This window comes from Herpailurus yagouaroundi, unplaced genomic scaffold, assembly GCF_014898765.1.
Source record: "Herpailurus yagouaroundi ecotype Mexico unplaced genomic scaffold, PumYag 165, whole genome shotgun sequence".
NCBI lineage: Eukaryota > Metazoa > Chordata > Mammalia > Carnivora > Felidae > Herpailurus > Herpailurus yagouaroundi.
Window position 1 is genome coordinate 33926958 of NW_024412406.1, and position 26131 is coordinate 33953088.

At 39.9% G+C, this 26131-nt stretch overlaps 1 protein-coding gene across 3 annotated transcripts in view; it reads left to right on the plus strand.

The window, feature by feature from the left end:
- PRKDC (protein kinase, DNA-activated, catalytic subunit) overlaps positions 1-25109 on the plus strand; it is a 203611-nt gene extending 178502 nt beyond the window's left edge. For all 3 annotated transcript variants that reach the window (XM_040487835.1, XM_040487836.1, XM_040487837.1), the window contains 13 exons: positions 678-889; positions 4405-4492; positions 4595-4738; positions 9073-9277; positions 9687-9754; positions 15711-15931; positions 16232-16324; positions 19818-19907; positions 20118-20189; positions 20265-20466; positions 21320-21508; positions 22070-22209; positions 24579-25109. In XM_040487835.1, the coding sequence (XP_040343769.1) occupies positions 678-889; positions 4405-4492; positions 4595-4738; positions 9073-9277; positions 9687-9754; positions 15711-15931; positions 16232-16324; positions 19818-19907; positions 20118-20189; positions 20265-20466; positions 21320-21508; positions 22070-22209; positions 24579-24783 (1929 nt within the window). In that variant the 3' untranslated portion in view covers positions 24784-25109. The remainder of the gene's footprint in view (positions 1-677; positions 890-4404; positions 4493-4594; positions 4739-9072; positions 9278-9686; positions 9755-15710; positions 15932-16231; positions 16325-19817; positions 19908-20117; positions 20190-20264; positions 20467-21319; positions 21509-22069; positions 22210-24578) is intronic.
- Positions 25110-26131: the final 1022 nt, after the last annotated feature.

Genomic DNA, 26131 nt, shown 5'->3' on the forward strand with positions numbered 1-26131 from the left:
ATGTTGAACAACGGTGGTGAGAGTGGACATCCCTGTCGTGTTTCTGACCTTAGGGGGAGAGTCTCGGTTTTCTGAGCTGTGCTGCCCATTTTTTAATCAGATTATTTGGGTTTTTGGTATTGAGTTATAGGAGTTTTCATTACACTTTTAAAAATGAAAATTTGAAAAATCTTTTTGGAGGGAAATCTAGCAACGTTTTTTACAATTATTAATGTTCACACAGTAGTTTTACCTGTAGGAATTTATCCAGTGGGCACACATAGCACAAGTGATAAACGTGTAGGGATTTCCCTTATAGCATTATCTCTAATAGAAAAACTTGGAAAATAACGTAAAAATTGATTATATAGCAGTAGTTAAGCAAAATGGAATACTATATAGCTGTTAAAAGGAATGGGGTGAATCTCTGTCAGACAGTATATGGAGTCTGATTCCATTCAAGTAAAGAAAGAATATGGTTGCACTTGCAGGCAAAACATCCAAAACAGTGGAATGGTTGCCTCACTGGAATAAGAACTGAGAGGACTGAGGGAGAGAAGATGTTTTGTTTTAGACTTATGCCTGTTTTTATACTTCTGTATATAGATACATATTTTTTTATATGAACACATAATACTTTTATAATAAAACTGTTAAATATTTTATTCATCATTAAGTTACACTTCTCTGTGTTTTAGATGTCTTCCATTCCTTGCTGGCAGTTCATTGGCTGGATCAGCCATATGGTGGCTTTACTGGACAAAGAGGAAGCTGTTGCTGTCCAGCACACTGTGGAAGAAATTGCTGATAACTATCCACAGGCGATTATCTACCCATTTATAATAAGTAGTGAAAGCTATTCCTTCAAAGATACTTCTGCTGGTCATAAGAATAAGGAGTTTGTGGCAAGGTGGGTTGGTTAAATATGATCGCTTATTTTAAAAAGTGTATGGTAAAAGCAAACACGTGGGGGCCTCCTAGCTGGCTCAGTCAGGGGAGCATGTGACTCTTGATCTTGGGTGTACAGCTTATGTAAAAAAAAAAAAAAAAAAGCGAACACATGGAAGCTTATGTTTGTCTTCAAATTAATTAGAGCCATCCTTGGAGAATAGAAAATCTTAGACATCTATTTGTTGAATGTACCTACTCCTGGTATGTTGTTACAGAATTTCTTTCATTTTTTTTAAATTTTCTTTTTTTTTTTAATTTTTTTTTTCAATATTTATTTATTTTTGAGAGACAGAGACAGAGCATGAGTGGCGAGGGGCAGAGAGAGAGGGAGACACAGAATCCGAAGCAGGCTCCAGGCTCTGAGCTGTGAACACAGAGCCCGATGAGGGGCTCGAACCCACAAACTGTGGGATCATGACCTGAGCCGAAGTCAGACACTTAACCGACTGAATCACCCAGGCGCCCCAAATTTTATTTATTTCTTTTGAGAGACAGCGTGCTTGAGTCAGGGGTAGAGGTGGTGGGATGGCAGAGAGAGGGAGAGAGAGAATCCCAAGCAGGCTCCACGTTGTCAAAGTAGAGCCCAATGTGGGGTTAAACTCATGAACCCATGGGATCATGACCTGAGCCAAAATCAAGAGTCAGAAGCTTAACCAACTGAGCCACTCAGGCGTCCCTCTTTCCTTTTTTAATTTTTAAGTGCACTCTATGCCCAGTATGGGGCTCAAATTTACAATGCACAGTCGCATGCTCTACTGACTGAGTCAGCCAGGTGCCCCCAAATTCCTTTCTTTTAATGTTTATTTATTTTTGAGAGAGAGGGAGACAGAGCGTCAGTGGGGTAGGACAGAGAGAGTGGGAGACACAGAATCTGAAGTAGGCTTCAGGCTCTGAGCTGTCTGCACTGAGCCTGACACAGGGCTTGAACCCACGAACTGTGAGATCATGACCTGAGCCAAAGTCGGACACCTAACCAACTGAGCCACCCAGGTGCCCCTTTCCTTTTTTAAAATAAATTTCATCTTTGGGGTACCTTAGCTGGCTCAGTCAGTTAAGCATCCGACTCTTGATTTCAGCTCGGGTCTGATCTCACGTTTCATGAGTTCAAGCCCTGCATTGGGCTCTGCACCAATAATTCAGAGCCTGTCTGGGACTCTGTCTCTCTCTTTCTACCCCTCCTGTGCATGTACATACACTGTCTCTCAAAATAAATAAACTTAAAAAAATAAAATATGCTTCATCTTAGAATTTTATTCATGAGACATTCTGTCCTTGTAATAGTTGACAGTAATTTGTTGGTTGAGACTAGATGAGATACTTTTTGAAATCAGTTATTGAAATTATTCTTTAATTCGAAGATTCAGTAGACTGCCTGAAGTGTCATCCTTTTCATTTTTCCATTTGATTTATAAGTGGAGACTGTTGATATAACTAGCAATAGTGGATTACTTTTACAGGGAAACTTGGAAAAGGAATGGTGTTCTAGTTGACATTCTCTGTTACGAGCTTTTTTTTTGTCATGACCTCATTTGTTTCATTATTTAGAGTGTTTGTTTCTGAGAAGACAAGAGTAAGATACAGCTTTTGTCATGATTTGTGGGTGGGTTGGCTGTGCATATCCCATTTGCCACTGCTGGTGCCCTGCCTACCACCCCCCTACCTGTCTCTCAACACAGTCTACTGCAACATAATTCATTTTTTTTGAAAGAAAGAAAAGAGAAAGGTTTGAAAGTGCGTTGAGAATGTGGCCTTTTCTTTTATAATATAACTTCAGAAACTATATGCATCAGATTATGTGCATCAAAATGTCAGCATCATTGGCAAGGGTATTTGCTTTTACCTTATCTAAGAACCTCATTTCTTGGCACAAAAACAGACACTCAGATCAATGGGACAGAATAGAGAACCCAGAAATGGACCCACAAACGTATGTCCAGCTAATGTTTGACAAAGCAGAAAAGAATATCCAATGGAATAAAGACAGTCTCTTCAGCAAGTGGTGCTGGGAAAACTGGACAGCGACATGCAGAAGAATGAACCTGGACCACTTTCTTACACCATACACAAAAGTAAACTCAAAATGGATGAAACACATCAATGTAAGACACGAAGCCATCAAAATCCTCAAGGAGAAAGCAGGCTAAAACCTCTTTGATCTTGGCCGCAGCAACATCTTACTCAATACATCTCCAGAGGCAAGGGAAACAAAAGCAAAAATGAACTACTGGGACCTCGTCAACAAAAAAAGCTTCTGCTCAGTGAAGGAAACAATCAGCAAAACTAAAAGGCAGCCGACAGAATGGGAGAAGATATTTGCTAATGATGTATCAGATAAAGGGTTAGTATCCAAAATCTATAAAGAACTTTTCAGACTCAACACTCAAAAAACAAATAATCCAGTGCAGAAATGGGCAAAAGACGTGAATAGACACTTCTTCAAAGAAAACATCCAGATGGCCAACCGACACATGAAAAAATGCTCAACATCACTCATCATCAGGGAAATACACACCAAAACCACAATGAGATACCACCTCACACCTGTCAGAATGGCTAACATGAACAACTCAGGCAACAACAGATGCTGGCGAGGAAGATGCGGAGAAAGAGGATCTCTTTTCCTTTGTTGGTGGGAATGCAAATTGGTGCAGCCAACTCTGGAAAACAGTATGTTGGTTCCTCAAAAAATTAAAAATAGAACTACCCTATGACCCAGCAATTGCACTACTAGATATTTATCCAAGGGATACAGGTGTGCTGTTTCAAAGGGGCAGATACACCCCCATGTTTATAGAAGCTCTGTCAACAATAGCCAAAACATGGAAAGAGCCCAGATGTCCATCGATGGATGAATGGATAAAGAAGATGTGGTGTATATATACAATGGAGTATTACTCGGCAATCAAAATGAATGAAATCTTGCCATTTGCAACTACATGGATGGAATTAGTGGGTATTATGCTAAGCGAAATTACTCAGCAAAAGACATATCACATGACTTCACTCACATGAGGACTTTAAGATGCAAAACAGATGAACATAAGGCAAGGGAAGCAAAACTAATATAAAAACAGGGAGGGGGACAAAACATAAGAGACCCTTAAATATGGAGAACAAACAGAGGGTTACTGGAGGGGTTGTGGGAGGGTGGATAGGCTAAATGGGTAAGGGGCATTAAGAAATCTACTCCTGAAATCATTGTTGGCACTATATGCTAACTAATTTGGATGTAAATTTAAAAAAAGAAAATTAAAAAAAAGAAAAAGAACCTCACTTCTTGATAGAATACATACTTTGTTCTTCATCTAATATTGAACAGAATTTTAAAATTGCTCCTTCCTTAGACTATTTGTGTGTGTGTGTGTGTGTGTGTATAGTTTTATATATAAATATAAGTAATTGTCATATACAAAAACCATAGGCTTTGATCTTTGGAAGATGTTTGATTATCTAAACTTGGTAATTGTTTTATAGGATTAAAATTAAGTTGGATCAAGGAGGAGTGATTCAAGATTTTATTAGTGCCCTAGAGCAGCTCTCTAATCCTGAAATGCTCTTTAAGGTAATGTAATAGCTTCCAGTTCATAAAACATAGAATTTGGAGAAAATCTACTTGTAGTCAACTTGATTTTTCCCTTTTTTTTTTTTTTTTTTCCCTGCACAGGACTGGACTGATGATATCAAGGTTGAACTAGCAAAAACCCCTGTTAATAAAAAACACATTGAAAAGATGTATGAAAGAATGTATGCAGCCTTGGGAGACCCAGAGGTTCCAGGCCTTGGAGCTTTCAGAAAGAGGTTCATTCAGGTATGGGTAGTCTGCTTTTATGATAATGGAACCATTGTGAAGATTAGTTTGTACATTTTCTGGCTTGTTAATAATTCTGGTTTTAAAATGTCTGTTGAGTTTGTAACCTTTTCTTTAGATCTGATACTTTCTGTGAGATAGTGATACATGTATTTATGTGAGATGGTGGCAGGTGAGGCAATAGAAAAACCATGGAGTTTTTATTCCATTATTTTCTTCATGCTCAGATTTTTAGATTTGAAGGTTGTGTGTAGTTTAGTAATTATAATTTTCATAATGATGTGTATGTTGGATCAAGAAAATATTTGCATTTTATAGTTGATAACCATTTTGAGCACTTAATATCTGTCCAAGGCATACTCCTGAGTGCTACAGGACATACAAAGAGAAGACAGACCCAGTTCCTGAATTCAAAGGGATTGGCTGACAAATACAGTATATAAAGAACTGTGGCTTGAGGACAAGTGTGGATACATGAGAGCTGTTTCTAAAGTTGCCCTTCAGTTCAGGAAAAGCTCCTGGGAGCCAGTGGAGATCAAAATGAAACTTGAAATGTCCAGATTTCATACTGCCATGCCTTGTGCTTGTTGTTCCCTCTAAGTGGGTTTAACCTTCTCTCCCTTGTCCATCTGGAGAACTCACTTTTGAGACTTGACGTATGCATCATTTCTTCTGTAGAGCCTTCCCTGAACCTCCTTCCCGGACAAGAATTAGATATTCCTTCTCTGTTGTGTAACACACCTTATGTACACCTTTGTTAGCATTAATCACACTGATTTTTGTTGTAACTTTGGTCAAATTACCTTTGTTTAGTAAACTTTAAAAGCATGTGGAGAAGTCCTGGGACTCATACTGCCAGAGTTCTCAGTTTCAGTCTCTAGTGCAAAGGAGAATCTTTTTATTCATTCATTCATTCATTCATTCATTCATTTATTTAGGACATTTTTTTTAAAGTTTATTTTGAGAGAGAGACAGCATTAGTGGGTAAGGGACAGAGAGAGAGAGAGAGAGAGAGAGAGAGAGAATATCATAAGCAGGCTCCACACTGTCAGCATATAGCCCAATGAGGGACTCGAACCCATGAAACTGCAAGATCACGACCTGAGCCGAAACCAAGAGCCAGATGTTTAACCAACTGAGGCACCCCTAGTGTTTTTTTAAGTAACTGCTTTATTAAGATATAATTCACACACCCTATAATCCATCTATTTAAAGTGTATAATACTGAAGGGGCACCTGGGTGGTTCGGTCGGTTAAGCATCTGACTTCAACTCCGGTAATGATCTCATGGTTTGTGAGTTCGAGCCCCCCATCAGGCTCCACGCGGACGTTGTGGAGATTGCCTGAGATTCTCTCTTTCTCCCTCTCTCTCTCTGCCCCTCCCCAACTCTCATGCACGCTCTGTCTCTCAAAATAAATAAATAAACTTTAAAAAGCAAAAGGGTACAATACTGTAGTTTTGTTATACTCAGAACTGTGTAAATATCACCACATTTTTGAACATTTTCATCACCCCAAAAAGAAAGCCCATACCTGTTAGCAGGTGCTCCCAATCCCCCGCCCCCACCCGCTGCTTCCACTCCCAGGCAACCACCGAAGTGCCTTCTGTTTCTGTGGATTGCCTCTTTTGGACATTTTGTATAAATGGAATCTTACAGTATGTGACTGGCTTCCTTCACTCAGCATAATGTTTTCAGAGTTCATCTGTGCTACAGCATGTGTCAGGACTTCATTCCTTTTTATTGCTGTATGCTATTCCACTGTTAGGGCCTGCCACATTTTCTTTATCCTTTTGTCAGCTGATGCACATTTGGAGTATTTCCACGTCTTAGCTGTTATAAATACTGCTGCCGTGAGTATCTGTGTATGGGTTCTTCTGGGGAGATCCTCAGGAGTGGGAAACCATATTTAATTCTTTCTTTAATTTATGCCTCCTGATTTAGACTTGTGGACAGGGATTTTTCTTTCCGCCTACTAAATACTGCCTGACATGAAACTGGCATCTTGAACTAGATGAATAATTAATATAGTTTTGGTAAGTAGAGATAGATTTTGGTGGGTACTTCCTACTTAGGGTAGTTTTAGTTAATGGTATGAATGTGGGAACGTACAGGACTATCTGTTGCCTGAATGTGACCAGGGATGTATCCTGAAAGTGAAGGTAAAACCCTAACTTCTCTATATTCCATATTATGACATATATTAGGCTCCACATTGTATGAAGTCTGTCTCACAGTACTGAATATGCAAGGGCCTCATAACAGAAAGTATACATACTTTACTTAAAATCAGTGTACTAGCATCAATGAAATTTATAGAATTGTAGAATCCTAGATTTGGAAAAGTATTTGTGTTGGTTTTGTCTTAAACCAGTAGTCTGCATGCATTTTCTGTAAAGGTCCAGATTTTCCACTTTCAGACCATTCCAGACTCATGTTCCAAGCACTCAGATCTGCCACCCTAGTACAAAAGCAGCCCTAGACGGTGTGTAAGTGAATGGATATCGTTGACAGGATCCCAATAAAATTTTGTTTACGAAAACAGGCAGTGGGCTTTGACTTGCAGACTGTAGTTTTTCATGCCTTGTTCTACACAGAGAAGCTAGATCTGAAAAACAGAGACTCGCCCAGTGTCAAATGGAGAGAGTGGCAGAATGGCAACTGACACCAGGTCCCCCAGCGTAGTGGAACCAATCCATCACCTGGGAGAAGACTTCGTTTCAGCAGTACCGTTCTTCTGCAGCCTTCCCCCATCTGCCCTGCTCTCAGGGTGCTGTGACCCCTGCCCTCACCCCCGTTTGCTGCCTGTCTGTCTCCTCAGTGTGAGAATGTCTGACCTTGTTTATCACCTGTGTCCCCAGTGAAGACTGTGTGTTGTCCCTTGAATTCATGGCCACTTTTCCCTGCGTGCTGGGAAGGCTTTACCCTGGAAGTCTGTTAGGGTGGACCACTTCTTCCCAGCTGCTGCTGAGCACAGCCTCTGCCAACTCTAACCGAGGGAGCGTGTCATAGCGGCAGAAACGAACCTCGATCATTCCTACCAGGCATGATACTTGTTTTGAGGTTGATTTCTAGTACCTTGGGAAACCAGTCTAGAACTTTATGCTTCATACCAAATCAGCATACGATTTGCATTAATTGATTAAAATAATGATCTGTCAAAACAGAATTTCACTTCAGAGGGCATTATGCCATTCACATATGTTGCTGGTACTGATTATGTTTGGGAAATACATAATCTTTCCATGTATTCTAAGAATTGCAGATTGTTTCTATACTTTTAATCTATTTACAGATTAAAGAATAAGTTTGTTTTATAGATGTCAATTTTACTATAATGGATTGTCTTAAAATAGAGCAAATATTTCATTTATACCAGATTTGTGTTTTGGGGTGAGTTTGAAATTTTGTAAAAAATTTCTAATTAAAGACGAGTAGGTAAATCTTGATGATTATTATTAAGTCACTATTAATGATTCTCTTGAGTTTTGTTTTTGTTTTTTTTTATTTTATATCAAAAATATAGAGACTATACAATTAGAGACTAATACAAAGAAATATTTGTTAGGTTCCAAGATAAAGGACTTACAATTATTGCTTTTAGAAATATAAATTATCTCAATGTTTGTACTGGTTTATGATCCAGAATAAGGGCTTGAAAAACCCTTATTAAGGAAAGGAGTATTTTCATATTTTGTTCTTCAGCTGTGATGAAGAATCATGGGCTTTTCATTTTGATTGAATTACTCTATTTAGTACCTCATTCCTTCATTTTTAAAAATATTTATTTATTTTTGAGAGAGAGAGAGAGACAGAGTGTGGGTGGGGGAGGGACAGTGGGAGAGGGAGACAGAATTGGAAGCAGGCTCCAGGCTCTGAGCTGTCAGCACATAGCCTGATGCGGGGCTCAAACTCATGAGCTGTGAGATCATGATCTGAGCTGAAGTCTGGCGCTTAACCAACTGAGCCACCCAGGCACCTCAGTACCTCATTCCTAAGTATTCTTCTTGTCATAACGATGTAGAACAGTAACTAGATAATGAACACAAAGAGGTTGAAAGGTTTTTAAGCCCTTATTAGAATTTATGATTAGAATTTATGACTGTAAGTCCCCACTGACGCCTTTCTGTCTTTTCAAAGGAACACAAAGAAACAAACAAAAGACGGGCTTCTCATGTTTAGAGTATTGAAACATTCAAGGAAAGCAAAACTATAAACCTTAAAAACAGAAAAAAAGCCTAAATAATTGGATACTTGTTATAAACATAAGCCTAGAACCTTCCTCAAAGTTTAAACTAAACATTAATATTTCAGGTAAATTATTATTAATTTCAGGCTTTTGGAAAAGAATTTGATAAATACTTTGGAAAAGGAGGTTCTAAGCTACCTGGAATGAAACTCCATGACTTCACCGACATTACCAACTCACTACTATCTAAAATGTGCAGAGACTCAAAGCCACCTGGGAATCTGAAAGAATGTTCACCCTGGATGAGTGATTTCAAAGTAGAATTCTTGAGAAATGAGCTGGAGATTCCTGGTGAGTTAACCCTTAGGGTGACAAAACTGGACTCTAAGGAGAATAGTAGGGTAGCAAGGACTTTTGATTTCTAAAATAGTAATATTGGGATCTTGATAGTTACCTTTTTTTTTTTAAAGAATTTAATAAATTTATTAAGAATTTAAAATTTTGCCATACTTTTTTGTCATTAGGAGAATCTATAATTACTTTGAATTAGGAGTCTACTCCATTAATTAGGAAGCTAGCTTCCATTAGTCAAATTGAAAAACAATAGCATTATTTTTAAAAAGTCAGATTTTTTTAAATGACAACTTTCACTAAAAAATTTTATTGTATAACTTTTTAAAATTAGATCAACAGGTATGTGTTAAAATACAGGGTTCTGTAACAAACTGTACCTAAAGAAAGCTTCTATGGTTTGTCTTAGGTCAGTATGATGGCAAAGGAAAGCCAGTGCCAGAATACCATGCACGAATCACCGGGTTTGATGAGCGGGTAGGTACCGGTGTGTGGATTGCAAGTGTGGTTTTTAGTTCTTCAGGTATGAGAATGATGTATTTGTCTTTACCAAACAAAGACAGTTTCCCACCTTGGTTTCAAACGCAGTTTTCTGATCCTATTATTGATCCTATTATTTGCTGAATTTTTTTTTTCAATATATGAAATTTATTGTCAAATTGGTTTCCATACAACACCCAGTGCTCATCCCAAAAGGTGCCCTCCTCAATACCCATCACCCATCCTCCCCTCCCTCCCACCCCCCATCAACCCTCAGTTTGTTCTGTTTTTAAGAGTCTCTTATGCTTTGGCTCTCTCCCACTCTAACCTCTTTTTTTTTTCCTTCCCCTCCCCCATGGGTTTCTGTTAAGTTTCTCAGGATCCACATAAGAGTGAAAACATATGGTATCTGTCTTTCTCTGTATGATTTATTTCACTTAGCATAACACTCTCCAGTTCCATCCATGTTGCTACAAAGGGCCATATTTCATTCTTTCTCATTGCCATGTAGTACTCCATTGTGTATATAAACCACAATTTCTTTATCCATTCATCAGTTGATGGACATTTAGGCTCTTTCCATAATTTGGCTATTGTTGAGAGTGCTGCTATAAACATTGGGGTACAAGTGCCCCTATGCATCAGTACTCCTGTATCCCTTGGGTAAATTCCTAGCAGTGCTACTGCTGGGTCATAGGGTACGTCTATTTTTAATTTTTTGAGGAACCTCCACACTGTTTTCCAGAGTGGCTGCACCAATTTGCATTCCCACCAATAATGCAAGAGGGTTCCCGTTTCTCCAGCATCTATAGTCTCCTGATTTGTTCATTTTGGCCACTCTGACTGGCGCCAGCACCATTTGTTGAAGAGACTGTCTTTTTTCCATTGGATGTTCTTTCCTGCTTTGTCAAAGATTAGTTGGACATACGTTTGTGGGTCTAGTTCTGGGGTTTCTATTCTATTCCATTGGTCTGTGTGTCTGTTTTTGTGCCAATACCATGCTGTCTTGATGATGACAGCTTTGTAGTAGAGGCTAAAGTCTGGGATTGTGATGCCTCCCGCTTTGGTCTTCTCAAAATTACTTTGGCTCTTCGGGGCCTTTTGTGGTTCCATATGAATTTTAGGATTGCTTGTTCTAGTCTCGAGAAGAATGCTGGTGCAATTTTGATTGGGATTGCATTGGATATGTAGCTTTGGGTAGTATTGACATTTTGACAATATTTATTCTTCCAATCCATGAGCATGGTATGTTTTTCCATTTCTTTGTATCTTCTTCAATTTCCTTCATAAGCTTTCTATAGTTTTCAGCATACAGATCTTGTACATCTTTGGTTAGATTTATCCCTAGGTATTTTATGCTTCTTGGTGCAATGCAATTGTGAATGGGATCAGTTTCTTTAATTGTCTTTCTGTTGCTTCATTATTAGTGTATAAGAATGCAACTGATTTCTGTACATTGATTTTGTATCCTGCGACTTTGCTGAATTCATGTATCAGTTCTAGCAGACTTTTGGTGGAGTCTATTGGATTTTCCATGTATAATATCATATCATCTGCAAAAAGTGAAAGCTTAACTTTATCTTTGCCAATTTTGATGCCTTTGATTTCCTTTTGTTGTCTGATTGCTGATGCTAGAACTTGCAGCACTATGTTAAACAACAGTGGTGACAGTGGACATCCCTGTTGTGTTCCTGGTCTCAGGGAAAAAGCTCTCAGTTTTTCCCCATTGAGGATGATATTAACTGTGGGCTTTTCATAAATGACTTTTATGATGTTTAAGTATGTTCCTTCTATCCCGACTTCCTCGAGGGTTTTTATTAAGAAAGGATGCTGAATTTTGTCAAATGCTTTTTCTGCATCGATTGACGTGATCATATAGTTCTTATCTTTTCTTTTATTAATGTGATGTATCACATTGATTGATTTGCGAATGTTGAACCAGCCCTGCAGCCCAGGAATGAATCCCACTTGATCATGGTGAATAATTCTTTTTATATGCTGTTGAATTCTATTTGCTAGTATCTTATTGAGAATTTTTGCATCCATATTCATCAGAGATACTGGCCTGTAGTTCTCTTTTTTTTGCTGGGTCTCTGTCTGGTTTAGGAATCAGAGTAATACTGGCTTCATAGAATGAGTCTGGAAGTTTTCCTTCCCCTTCTATTTCTTGGAATAGCTTGAGAAGGATAGGTATTATCTCTGCTTTAAACGTCTGGTAGAACTACCCTGGGAAGCCATCTGGTCCTGGACTCTTTATTTGTTGGGAGATTTTTGATGACTGATTCAATTTCTTCTCTGGTTATGGATCTGTTCAAGCTTTCTATTTCCTCCTGTTTGAGTTTTGGAAGTGTGTGGGTGTTTAGGAATTTGTCCATTTCTTCCAGGTTGTCCAGTTTGTTGGCATATAATTTTTCATAGTATTCCCTGATAATTGCTTGTATGTCTGAGGGATTGGTTGTAATAATTCCATTTTCATTCATGATTTTATCTATTTGGGTCATCTCCCTTTTCTTTTTGAGAAGCCTGGCTAGAGGTTTATCAATTTTGTTTATTTTTTCAAAAAACCAACTCTTGGTTTCGTTGATCTACTCTACAGTTTTTTTAGATTCTATATTGCTTATTTCTGCTCTGATCTTTATTATTTCTCTTCTTCTGCTGGGTTTAGGCTGCCTTTGCTGTTCTGCTTCTATTTCCTTTAGGTGTGCTGTTAGATTTTGTATTTGGGATTTTTTTTGTTTCTTGAGATAGGCCTGGATTGCAATGTAGTTTCCTCTCAGGACTGCCTTTGCTGCATCCCAAAGCGTTTGGATTGTTGTATCTTCATTTTCATTTGTTTCCATATATTTTTTAATTCCTTCTCTAATCGCCTGGTTGACCCGCTCATTCTTTAGTAGGGTGTTCTTTAACCTCCATGCTTTTGGAGGTTTTCCAGACCTTTTCCTGTGGTTGATTTCAAGCTTCATAGCATTGTGGTCTGAAAGTATGCATGGTATTATCTCAGTTCTTGTATACTTATGAAGGGCTGTTTTGTGACCCAGTATGTGATCTATCTTGGAGAGTGTTCCATGTGCACTCGAGAAGAAAGTATATTCTGTTGTTTTGGGATGCAGAGTTCTAAATATATCTGTCAAGTCCATTTGATCCAATGTCTCATTCAGGCCCCTTGTTTCTTTATTGACCGTGTGTCTAGATGATCTATCCATTTCTGTAAGTGGAGTGTTAAAGTCCCCTGCAATTACCACATCCTTATCAATAAGGTTGCTTATGTTTGTGAGTAACTGGTTTATATATTTGGGGGCTCCCGTATTTGGCGCCTAGACATTTATAATTGTTAGCTCTTCCTGATGGATAGACGCTGTAATTATTATATAATGCCCTTCTTCATCTCTTGTTACAGCCTTTAATTTAAAGTCTAGTTTGTCTGATATAAGTATGGCTACTCCAGCTTTCTTTTGACTTCCAGTGGCATGATAAATAGTTCTCCATCCCCTCACTCTCAATCTGAAGGTGTCCTCAGGTCTAAAATGAGTCTCTTGTAGGCAGCAAATAGATGCGTCTTGTTTTTTTTATCCATTCTGATACCCTGTGTCTTTTGGTTGGCGCATTTAGTCCATTTACGTTCAGTGTTACTATAGAAAGATACGGGTTTAGAGTCATTGTGATGTCGGTAGGTTTCATGCTTGTAGCAATGTCTCTGGTACTTTGTCTCACAGGATCCCCCTTAGGGTCTCTTGTAGGGCTGGTTTAGTGGTGACGAATTCCTTCAGTTTTTGTTTGTTTGGGAAGACCTTTATCTCTCCTTCTATTCTAAATGACAGACTTGCTGGATAGAGGATTCTCGGCTGCATACTTTTTCTGTTCATCACATTGAAGATTTCCTGCCATTCCTTTCTGGCCTGCCAAGTTTTCAGTAGAGAGATCCGTCATGAGTCTTATTGGTCTCCCTTTATATGTTAGAGCACGTTTATCCCTAGCTGCTTTCAGAATTTTCTCTTTATCCTTGTATTTTGCCAGTTTCACTATGATATGTCGTGCAGAAGATCGATTCAAATTACGTCTGAAGGGAGTTCTCTGTGCCTCTTGGATTTCAATGCCTGTTTTTTCCTATTATTTCTTCAAGTACACCTTCAGCACCTTTCCCTCTCTCTTCCTCCTCTGGGATACCAATTATGCATAGATTATTTCTCTTTAGTGCATCACTTAGTTCTCTAATTTTCCCTTAATTCCCCTGGATTTTTTTTTATCTCTTTTTCTCAGCTTCTTCTTTTTCCGTAATTTTATCTTCTAGTTCCCCTATTCTCTCCTTTGCCTCTTCACTCTGAGCCGTGGTGGTCTCCATTTTATTTTGCAGCTCATTTATAGCATTTTTTAGCTCCTCCTGGCTGTTCCTTAGTCCCTTGATCTCCGTAGCAATAGATTCTGTGCTGTCCTTTATACTGTTTTCAAGCCCAGCGATTAATTTTATGACTATTATTCTAAATTCACTTTCTGTTATATTGTTTAAATCCTTTTTGATCAGTTCGTTAGCTGTCGTTATTTACTGGAGATTCTTTTGATGGGAATTCTTCCGTTTCCTCATTTTGGATAGTCCCTGGAGTGGTGTGGGACTGCGGGGCACTTCCCCTGTGCTGACTTGAATACCTTGCGTTGGTGGGCAGGGCCATAGTCAGACCCGATGTCTGCCCCCAGCCCACCACTGGGGCCACAGTCAGACTGGTGTGTACCTTCTCTTCCCCTCTCCTAGGGGCGGGATTCACTATTGGGTGGCGTGGCCCGTCTGGGCTACTTGCACACTGCCAGGCTTGTGGTGCTGGGGATCTGGTGTATTAGCTGGGGTGGATCGGCAAGGTGCACAGGGGCGGGAGGGGGAGGCTCAGCTCACTTTTCCTTCGGAGATCTGTTTTGGGAGGGGCCCTGCGGCACCGGGAGGGAGTCAGACCCTCCGGAGGGATGGATCCGCAGAAGCACAGCGTTGGGCGTTTGTGCAGTGCAAGCAAGTTCCCTGGCAGGAACTGGTTCCCTTTGGGATTTTGGCTGGGGGATGGGTGAGGGAGATGGTGCTGGCGAGCACCTTTGTTCCCCGCCAAGCTGAGCTCTGTAGTCCGGGGCTCAACAACTCTCCCTCCCGTTGTCCTCCAGCCCTCCCGTTCTCCGAGCAGAGCTGTTAGCTTATAACCTTCCAGATGTTAAGTCCTGCTTGCTGTCAGAACACACTCCATCTGGCCCTTCCACTTTTGCCAGCCAGACTCGGGGTCTCTGCTAGGCCGGCAGGCCGCCCCTCCGCCCCGGCTCCCTCCCGCCAGTCCGTGGAGCACGCACCGCCTCACCGCCCTTCCTACCCTCTTCCGTGGGCCTCTCGTCTGCGCTTGGCTCTGGCGACTCCATTCTGCTAATCCTCTGGCGGTTTTCTGGCTTATTTAGGCAGATGTGGGTGGAATCTAAGTGATCAGCAGGACATGGTGAGCCCAGCGTCCTCCTATGCCGCCATATTCTCTCCTGCCTTCCCAACAGTCTACTGAATTTCTTAATATAATGTTTTGGTGTGTCAACATCTGTCATATTTAAGAATGTAACAAACTCAAAACGTAAACTGTGTGTATGCATGTGTATGTATGTATCTTCTATAAAATATATGTGGGGTTAGGTTAAGTAATTTTAGGAAGTTAACATGTATATATGTTGCTCATTATTAAGGATATCCACATTTATAAGCAATTAAATGTAGCAAGGAATATGAAGTTCTGGAGGCACAGCAGTAGGGCTTGAACAGGTAACACATCTTTTGCTGGTCCTAGATTCTGTTATTTTTCTGTCGCTGGACTCTGTCTTCAAAGAGAGGTCTCTTTTTGAGGAATGAGTACCAACCAGCCTTACTTTTCCTCTTTTGATAATATGGTAGGTTTTTTTGTCAGTTTTTTAGACTGCACCTAAAATATTTTAATAAATCTTAAAGGTAAAAGTAATGGCTTCTATCAGAAAACCGAAGCGCATCATCATCCGAGGCCATGATGAGAAAGAGTACCCCTTCCTTGTCAAGGGGGGTGAAGACCTGCGCCAGGACCAGCGGATTGAGCAGCTCTTCGAGGTCATGAATGTCCTCCTTTCTCAGGATGCCGCCTGTAGCCAGAGAAACATGCAGCTGAAGACCTACCGTGTCATACCCATGACCTCCAGGTGAGACCAATGCACATGGTCATTCTAGAACAGACTTACATGAATGGAAATGCTGGCACTCAGCCCAATCCCCATTTAAGGTTACAGAGCTGGGCTTGAAAGTCACCTGACAATTCAGTGTTTTATTTAGCGTTCACAAAGAGCTAAACAGAATAATAAGCACTTGTAAACCTCTGCTTTTCAGACTTAATGTGGAGATGGTAAGTGAAGAACTGACATGAAGAAATCTGCTTTTGCTTCTGCAGGACTAGAGAGAACAGTGTGGGTTTGTGTTCATAAACTGTTCATTCTCCTTTTCAGATTAGGACTAATTGAGTGGATTGAAAATACTTTTACCTTGAAGGACCTTCTTTTGAGTCACATGTCACAAGAGGAGAAAGCAGCTTATACAAGGTGACTTAGAGCCCCAATACTCCTTCTTCAGCCCTTCCCTGGGTACTTATGTCCTGCAAGCCTGTTACTCCCCAATCATAATACCTCGGAGTAACGTTGTTTTAGATCACGTTTCCTCTACCTCGTGTTTCCAGTGTCATTTCTGGGCCCTCTTATTTATTTATTTGATTTTTTTTTGTTTGTTTAATTAATTTTTTGAGAGAGAGATAGAGTGAGAGCAGGGGAGGGGCAGAGAGAGAGAGGGAGAGAGAGAATCCCAAGTAGGCTCTGCTCTGTCAGCACAGAGCCCAGTGCGGGGCTTGAGCTCACAAACTGTGAGATCATGACCTGAACCAAAATCAAGAGTCGGACACTTAACCCACTGAGCCACCCAGGTGCCCCTGGGCACCTTTTCAACTGGGCCTCTGAGCCATACCTTGGCCAGTTGTTTACTCTGCCTCTAGCTGGGTGAATAAACTAAAGGGAGTAGAGGGTTCCAAACAGTAGTTGTGTGCGTTTTACCACAGTGAACCGAAGTATTAGCTTTGCAAACAACAAAAAACTCGAAGGAAATAAAGTAAATAATAAGATTAGCAGCTAACATTTAATTAAAAATTTTCTGCATTCTAGGCAGTATTCTGAGTTCTTAATGTGAATGAAGTCATTTCTTTCTTACAAAAACCTACAAGTTTTTGTTAACACCTCTGTTCAGATAAGGATGTTGAGGCCCAGAGAGGTTATGTAACTAGTCCTAGGCTGCCCAGCATGCAAGTGTGCTAGCTAGAATTATTAGTGAGTAATTCTAGGTTATGATACTGGTAGTTTTTATTTTCTTTATCCTTTCATATTTTCCAAATTGCCTACAATGAACACATGTTTTTTAATCACAAAGGATTGGGTGTTTTTATTTCTGTGAAGAATAAAAAGGACCACATTGAAAGACATTTTGAAGGAGTTGACAAGTTTTGGTGACTAGCTGTATGATGAAGGAAGAGGAAACAGCCATAAATCTGGGCCATTTCTCTTCATTATACCCTTTTCTGTCCTGAAAGTATTTACATAGGAGCAATATTCTCATCAGTCAGAAATGATTTCTGTGCAATTAAGCATATTCTTATTCATACTCTTGCTGTTGTTACATAGGCTTTGTTCACGAACTTTTAATTCCAGTCATTTGAGTCCTTTCCATAGTTGTTTCTGCCTTCCCTGGGAGACAGGGAAACTGATGGACAGTACTTTCCGGGGTCAGACAGCCCACATCTCACTCCAGTGCCAACTGACAGTGGTCCTAACACGTAGTAGGACTCTTGAAAAAGTGACTTGCCTTTCCCTTGGTCCCATGCCTCCATTTCTGAGATGGGATAGTAATGTAAAATACATAAGGTAAACATAGGTATCAATGGAGTTTAAAGTACTCTTCAAATATATATATATATACATATATATATATTTGAAGTATATAAAGTATACTTTAGAAGTATATAAAAGTATATATAGGGGCGCCTGGGTGGCGCAGTCGGTTAAGCGTCCGACTTCGGCCAGGTCACGATCTCGCGGTCCGTGAGTTCCAGCCCCGCGTCGGGCCCTGGGCTGATGGCTCAGAGCCTGGAGCCTGTTTCCGATGCTGTGTCTCCCTCTCTCTCTGCCCCTCCCCCGTTCATGCTCTGTCTCTCTCTGTCCCAAAAATAAATAAACGTTGAAAAAAAAAAAATTTAAAAAAAAAAAAAAAGTATATATATAAAGAAGTATATATAAAGAAGTATATAAAATTCCTTCCTGCTACCTTTTTAAAAAAATGTTTTTGATGTTTGTTTTTGAAAGAGCACCAGCAAGGGAGGAGCAGAGAGAGGGAGATATAGAGTCTGAAGCAGGCTCCAGGCTCTGAGCTGTCAGCAAGAGCCCAAAACAGGGCTCAAACCCACAGACCATGAGATCATGACCCGAGCCGAAGTTGGATGCTTAACTGACTGAGCCACGCAGGCACGCCTCCTACTGCCTTTGTAAAACAAGGCGCTTCCGCCCTCTACTAGTAAAATCGTTGCTATTTTTTTTCTTAATTTATATGTTGCCGTTTCCTGGCCTAAACATCCCATTTGAAACTAGGAGAGAATTTAGATTGAAATGGAGAGCTCTGTTGTGAAATTAACTTAGTAATAACTCAGAAAAGATTCACCTTAAGTGATTGAAATTCTAAGTAACATATGATATAGTTCTGTCTTCAGATTTCTTTTTAGGAAAACTTAAAGATTTTGACACAACCCCAAAGTGACTGAACGTGCAAAAAACATGTTTCCAACAGCCCAATACTGCGTTTTGCCTGTGAAACATTACTGAAAACAGCTTTGTAAATTCAATTCAAAACCATTGTCATTTAACAAAATACCGTATTGGGGCACCTGGGTGGCTCAGTCGGTAAAGTATCCGACTTTGACTCAGGCCATGATCTCACAGTTCATGGGTTTGAGGTCCATGTCCGGCTCTGTGCTGACAGGGCAGAGCCTGGAGCCTGCTTCAGATTCTGTGTCTCTGTCTCTCTTTGCCCCTCCCCAGCTCACACTCTGTCTTTCTCTCTTTCTCTCTCAAAAATAAACATTAAAAAAGAGGGGGGGCACCTGGGTGGCTCAGTCGGTTAAGCGTCCGACTTTGGCTCAGGTCATGATCTCACAGCTGGTGGGTTCGAGCCCCGCATCGCGCTCTGTGCTGACAGGTCAGAGCTTGGAGCCTGCTTCAGATTCTGTATCTCCCTCTCTCTCTCTGCCTCTTCCCTGCTCGCACTCTGTCTCTCTGTCTCTTAAAAATAAATAAACATTTAAAAAAAATAATAATGGGGCGCCTGGGTGGCGCAGTCGGTTAAGCGTCCGACTTCAGCCAGGTCACGATCTCGCGGTCCGTGAGTTCGAGCCCCGCGTCAGGCTCTGGGCTGATGGCTCGGAGCCTGGAGCCTGTTTCCGATTCTGTGTCTCCCTCTCTCTCTGCCCCTTCCCCGTTCATGCTCTGTCTCTCTCTGTCCCAAAAATAAATAAACGTTGAAAAAAAAAAATAATAATAATAAAAGAAAATACCTTATTGTATTTAATATTGATTTTGTTTGTATCTGCATACTGGAAATGGCGACAAAAGAGTGTGGCAAGCCAAAAAGAGCCTTATTGTTAAGGCTCTCTTCCACTACCAGATTTTTAGAATTGTATGCCTGGATCATTAGCACTTACATTTAATTCACCTTGTTCCTCTCTATGTGAGGTGGGAAGTTTATTGTATCTGATCACTTTGTGCCTGAATTTTTGCATAGGAAATAGCTTTTGTCTCTTTCAGAGTAACTAAGAATAAATGACAATATATTGAGATTCTAGATCCAGAGTAACATGGGTTCAGTGTTAATATTAAATGTGATTGAAAGTCATATTTATTTCCCTGCCTTTTCACTATTTTTCAATTAATTCTTGGTGATCTTTGCCTCTGAATTTACAATGCTAAATATCTTCCTGCTGCTGGTTCCCTTTTTCCTACTTGTTAGTGATCCCAGAGCACCACCACATGAATATAGAGAATGGCTGGCAAAGATGTCTGGGAAACATGATGTGGGCGCTTACGTGTCAATGTTTAAGTAAGTTTTGTTTTGATTTTCCTTTTTAGTGACTAGTTCGTTCTTCTCAAAGTTGTGTATTTACTTTTGTTTCTTAGAACGTTTTGCTTCCGAGAGATCATCAAAATCTAGCTGTTTGATATTTGAGCTTCAGTGTAAATTATTTCAAATTTTAAATTTCAAGTCATAGGAATTTGTTCTAATTAGGTATTTCCTATTATTAAATCATAGGGCAGCTAGTCGTACTGAAACAGTCACATCTTTTAGAAGAAGGGAAAGTAAAGTGCCAGCTGATCTCTTAAAGTGAGTATCCTTCCGACTTTACAAACTAGCTGGTGGTGTAGCAGAGACTACAGAGATCATGTCTCCCTCCCCCAGGCGGGCCTTTCTGAAGATGAGCACAGGCCCTGAGGCCTTCCTGGCACTCCGCTCCCACTTTGCCAGCTCTCATGCTCTTCTGTGCATTAGCCACTGGATTCTGGGCATTGGAGACAGACATCTGAACAATTTCATGGTAAGCATGGAGACAGGCGAAATGATTGGAATCGACTTTGGACATGCATTTGGATCAGCTACTCAGGTATGCTCACTTTGCTCTCATTGTTCTTGCCTGATTTAGAACCATAGTCCTAGGACCTTCTGGAAATGGATAGATTTTAAATCAATTAGATTGATTTGTCATGGTCATTAAATTTGACATTCTTGCAGAATAAAGGATAATCTCAACTTTGTTTTGACCTTGTTCAGACAGGTTATAGAAGGTATGATGATGCTCATTTGTGGAATTTAAGAAATAAAACAGATGAACATATGCGAGGGGGAAAATAAAGAGGGAAGCAAACCATAAGAGACTCTAAAAGACAGAACAAATTGAGGGTTGATGGAAGGAGGTGGGTGAGAGATGGGCTAGATGGGAGGGCATTTGATATGCGCATTGGGTGTTGTATATAAGTGATGAATCACTAAATTCTACTCCTGAAACCAATATTGTACTCTATACTAACCAACTAGAATTTAAATAAAAATTTGAAAAAAGAATATAAACAACAAAAAAAGGTGTGATGAGTTATATAACTAGAGCCAAGAATAAAATGTGTTCCTATTAAAAGGGAAGACTATAAGGTTTTATGAAGCCCTATAATCAAAATGTCTTGCACAAGATGTGATACAAATCTTTTCTCTGACATTAAACCCTGAATATTTTCAGCTGCACTTATAAATCTCTGCAGGCTGTGTGGTCCTACACACACACACACAGGTTTGTGCAAAGATGATTGTGTTGGGTACTCTTGGGCACAGTGGGTTCACATCTGTGCAGCCGATATCATTTCTTACTCACTGTGAACAATAACTATGAGAAGATGCTCTGTGCCTTTTCCCTGAGGTTTCTAGTTCATAGGTCCTCCTTCTTGTCCATGTTTTTCCCTCCTTAGTTTCTGCCTGTCCCTGAGTTGATGCCTTTTCGTCTGACTCGCCAATTTACCAATCTGATGTTACCAATGAAAGAAGCAGGTGTTATGTGCAGTGTCATGGTGCATGCACTGAGAGCCTTCCGCTCACACTCAGACCTGCTTATCAACACCATGGACGTGTTTGTAAAGGAACCTTCCTTCGACTGGAAAGTAGGGTTATTTGTTCTTTTTACTTTCATTACAACATACCAGTGACTGATCTGGCATCTCCTGTCATATGTTGGAAATGTATCAAATTTTGTTTATTAAAATATTTACATTGTTTTGTGCAGTATTTCTTAAAGTTAACATTTGGGGTCAGTTGACCTATAAACCAGATAAGAGACATAATCGTCATTTGGAGAAAACTGTTGTTTCAAATGAGTATATTTCTAATGAGGAGTTAATGTAGACCTATTGGTGATTTAGGTCTGATTTCTGAGACAACTTTTAGCTTAAAATCTGTTTCATGTGAAGTCTTCCTTGATTATAAAGATACATGATGCTTTCATAAATAGTAAGCCCCAAAAGAATGAAGCTTAGTGATGGCATCCTTGATAGGGATGTCATTGTCCCTGTTATGTGTATTACTACTATTAGAATGTGTATAAAAAGTTATAAAGCTCCCCCTAGTTATAGATATTTATTTTAAAATCATTACTGGTTCAGTGTTTTAATGTGATCATATATACTGTTATAATAAGCAGAGAACATCATGTTCTTTTCCTTTAGAATTTTGAACAGAAAATGCTAAAAAAAGGAGGATCATGGATTCAAGAAGTAAACGTAACTGAAAAGAATTGGTATCCCCGCCAGAAAATACATTATGCTAAGAGAAAGTTAGCAGGTGCTAATCCGGCAGTTATTACTTGGTAAGATGGTTATTTGTGAACAAAACACCAACATGCTACTATTTACTAAAGAATGACTAACATATAAAGCATGGCTTTATGAAAAAAGCATGGCTTAAGGAGGTGAACTTCTGCAAGGCTGGGCAGGGTCTGTATCTCTGAAGCCTGTGTACTTGGCCTCTGCCCTCTTGGCACAGTCTTCAGGCTTCAAGTCGGTACCTGGAATAACCAGTACCAATGTGAAGAACAGCAGGAGCATTTTTAGGCATTACAATAATATTGGTATGTAAGAGGAGATTTAGATTTTAAAATTGCTTTTGTCCTTTTTAGGAGAAAATATGATCTGGGTTGGCACAGCACACAGATGTGGAGAATCCACGTTGTTGGCAAGAATCCAAATTGAGTTAGCCTTTAGGTTAGCTTCAAAAATTTTCTTGTTGGGACGCCTGGGTGGCTCACTTAAGCATCTGACTCTTGATTTTGTCTCCAGTCATGATCTCATGGTTCGTGAGTGCATCAGGCTCTGCACTGACAGCTCGAAGCCTGTTTGGGATTCTCTCCTCTCTGCCCCTCCCCAGTCACACGTGCGTGCATGCTCGCTCGCTCTCTCTCTCTCTCTCTCTCTCTCTCTGTCTCAAATAAACGTAAAAGAAAATTTTTCTCATTGAGGTCTAAAGCAAATAGAAATTTATAGAGATGTTTCACAAGAGGGATAAAAGTTGGACTTTACAATTAAGTAATAGTAGCTGGCAATCTGTGGTCAGTTGTTTTTTTGACAGGGGTACCAGTGGTCTTTCCAACAAATGGCTCTGGCAGAGGAACAAAGGTTGATCCCTATCCCACACGATACACAAAAATTAATGCAGAATAGATCAGAGACCTAAATGTAAGAGCTAAAACTATAAAAGACTCAGAAGCACAGGGGTAGATCTTCATGACCTGATTTGGCAATGACTTTTGTCATTCTTAAGTATAACACCAAAAAGCACAGCAAAAAAAGAAAAAAAAATAGGTAAATTCATATCAGAATTTAAGTTTTGTGCTTCACAGGATACCATCAAGAAAGTAAAGTAAAAAGACAACCCACAGAATGGGAGGAAGTATTTGAAAGTCACAGCTGACACAGGACTTGTATCTAGAATACATTAAAAAAAACTCTTACATGGGGGCGCCTGGGTGGCGCAGTCGGTGAGCGTCCGACTTCAGCCAGGTCACGATCTCGCGGTCCGTGAGTTCGAGCCCCGCATCAGGCTCTGGGCTGATGGCTCAGAGCCTGGAGCCTGTTTCCGATTCTGTGTCTCCCTCTCTCTCTGCCCCTCGCCCGTTCATGCTCTGTCTCTCTCTGTCCAAAAAATAAATAAACGTTGAAAAAAAAAATTAAAAAAAAAAAAAAAAACTCTTACAACTTAATAAAAAGACAAACAACCCCCTTTAAAAAATGACCAAAGGATTTGAGCAGGCATTTCTGTAAAGAAGGTGTACAAATGGCCAATAAGCATATGGAACGATGCCTGACATTATTAGTTATGAGGGAAATGCAGGTGAGGTACCACTTCAGACCAACTAGAATGGCTCTAATAAAAAAGTGGAATATAACCTGTGTTGGGAAACGTGGAGAATTTGGAGCCCTTGTATGTTGCTGATGGGAATGGTAAATGGTGCAGCTGCTATGAACAGTCTGGCATTTCCTCAGAAAGTTAAATATAGAATCACCATTTGGGGGGCGCCTGGGTGGCGCAGTCGGTTAAGCGCCCAACTTCAGCCAGGTCACGATCTCGCGGTCCGTGAGTTCGAGCCCCGCATCAGGCTCTGGGCTGATGGCTCAGAGCCTGGAGCCTGTTTCCGATTCTGTGTCTCCCTCTCTCTCTGCTCCTCCCCCGTTCATGCTCTGTCTCTCTCTGTCCCAAAAATAAATAAACGTTGAAAAAAAAAAATCACCATTTGGGCTTGTAATTCCAGTCCAGGATAATGCACACACCAAAGAGAAATGAAAGTATACATTTACACAGAAACTTGCAGTCAGATGTTTACATATATAGATATATATTTATTTCTTTTAGGATTTTTTAGTAGATGAGCTTTGTTTATTTTTTTTTTTTTTTAAATAATCTCTGTGCCCAACATGGGACTCAAACTCATGACCCTGAGATCAAGAGTCACGTGCCCTACCAACTGAGCCAGCCAGGCACCTGTAGACAAATGTTAATAGCAACATTATTTGTGTTCTGTGTTCCTACAAATCCAGTCTCTTGATTTCAAGATCATAAACCACAGAAAATGTTCTATAAGTGATGAGAGGAAACATTTGGATAGGATAGCTAGGAATGCAGGCAACAAAGGAAAAATAATGCATGGTTCATGATTTTGAGTTTGTTTAATCTTTTTTCCAGTGATGAGCTCCTCCTGGGCCATGAGAACGTACTTGCCTTTGCAGATTATGTGGCTGTAGCACGAGGGAACAAAGATCACAACATCCGTGCCCAGCAACCAGAGAGTGGACTGTCAGAAGAGGCTCAAGTGAAGTGCTTGATTGACCAAGCAACAGACCCCAATATCCTTGGCAGAACTTGGATAGGATGGGAGCCCTGGATGTGAAGACTATGGGAGTCAGTGGATAAAAAGCATGAAAGTGTTTAAAGAATCTCAACTCTCACCTACAGCAATCAATGTGCTGATTTTCCTGATGCACTAAAGAAATCTATTTAGTGGTAAAGTCTCGTAGCAGGAGTTTAATCAAGATCATGATGAATAAGTGAATATTGGTATAAATGAATGATTAGATTATAAACAACGATTAGAATTATAATAGAAAAATATACCTAAGCTTGTATAAGTATTAAATCAAGAATATAGCATATTACAAGTGCTATGACTTAGATAAACCAGCTATCTTAATAAATGGTTTAAGTATGAACATCCCATGCAGTGTTGTCGTTAGTAATTTGGCGCATTGGAAGTAACACCCAGAAGACTTCATCACTAAGATTTTATGATACGATGTTACATTATATTAGCAATACAGGAATAATAAGGAATGGTATGGCTTATAATATTCAGAAATGGTTTCATTTGATATTTTACGATATTTTTCTAGTTTTTTTTCTCATTTTATTCTCTTCTTAGACATTTTATGATAGAATTGTTCTCTAGAAGAGAAAGTATTTAGGAGAGAGAAAAACATTGGTCTTAGCACTCACTTTTGCTACGCTGATCCACAACAGGAAGATAGATGAATGTGCTTTGCATCCAGTAGCTTCAGAAATTGCAAGTGTGATGATGGGGTAGCACAGAGCATTGCAGTTGTAGGGGAAAAAAGAAATCCCTATTGGAAATGAATTCCTTATTTGGAGAGAAAACATGCATTTTATTTATTTTTTTAAAAATTTTTTAATGTTTATTTATTTTTGGGAGAGAGAGAGTATGAGCAGGGGAGGGGCAGGGAGAGAGGGAGACACAGAATCCAAAGCAGCTCTAGGCTCTGAGCTGTCAGCCCAGAGCCCGATTCGGCCTTGAACTCACGGACCGTGAGATCATGACTCGAGCTGAAGTTGGACGCTCAACCGACTGAGCCACCCAGGCACCCCAGGGAACATGCATTTTAAAACAGCAAGATCAAATTATGAAACAAAAATGGCTTTCTTTCCTTCATAGAATCACGGCCCCTCCTCTAATCCGGCAAACCCCTGAACTGTTTTCAGGTTGGCTCTGAGCTTTTTGTTACTATTTCTTTAAACATTTATATTTGGAAACTCTTGTTATATAGCTATATATATAGCTCTCGGGCAGTTTCAAAAACAACATGTTCATTTATAAAATGTACTTGACAAAGTCATTCTGATAAATACAGGTTGAATGCATTACGTCATTAAAAATAAACCATTATCGGGGCACCTGGGTGGCTCAGTCAGTTAAGCGTCCAACTTCGGCTCAGGGCATGATCTCT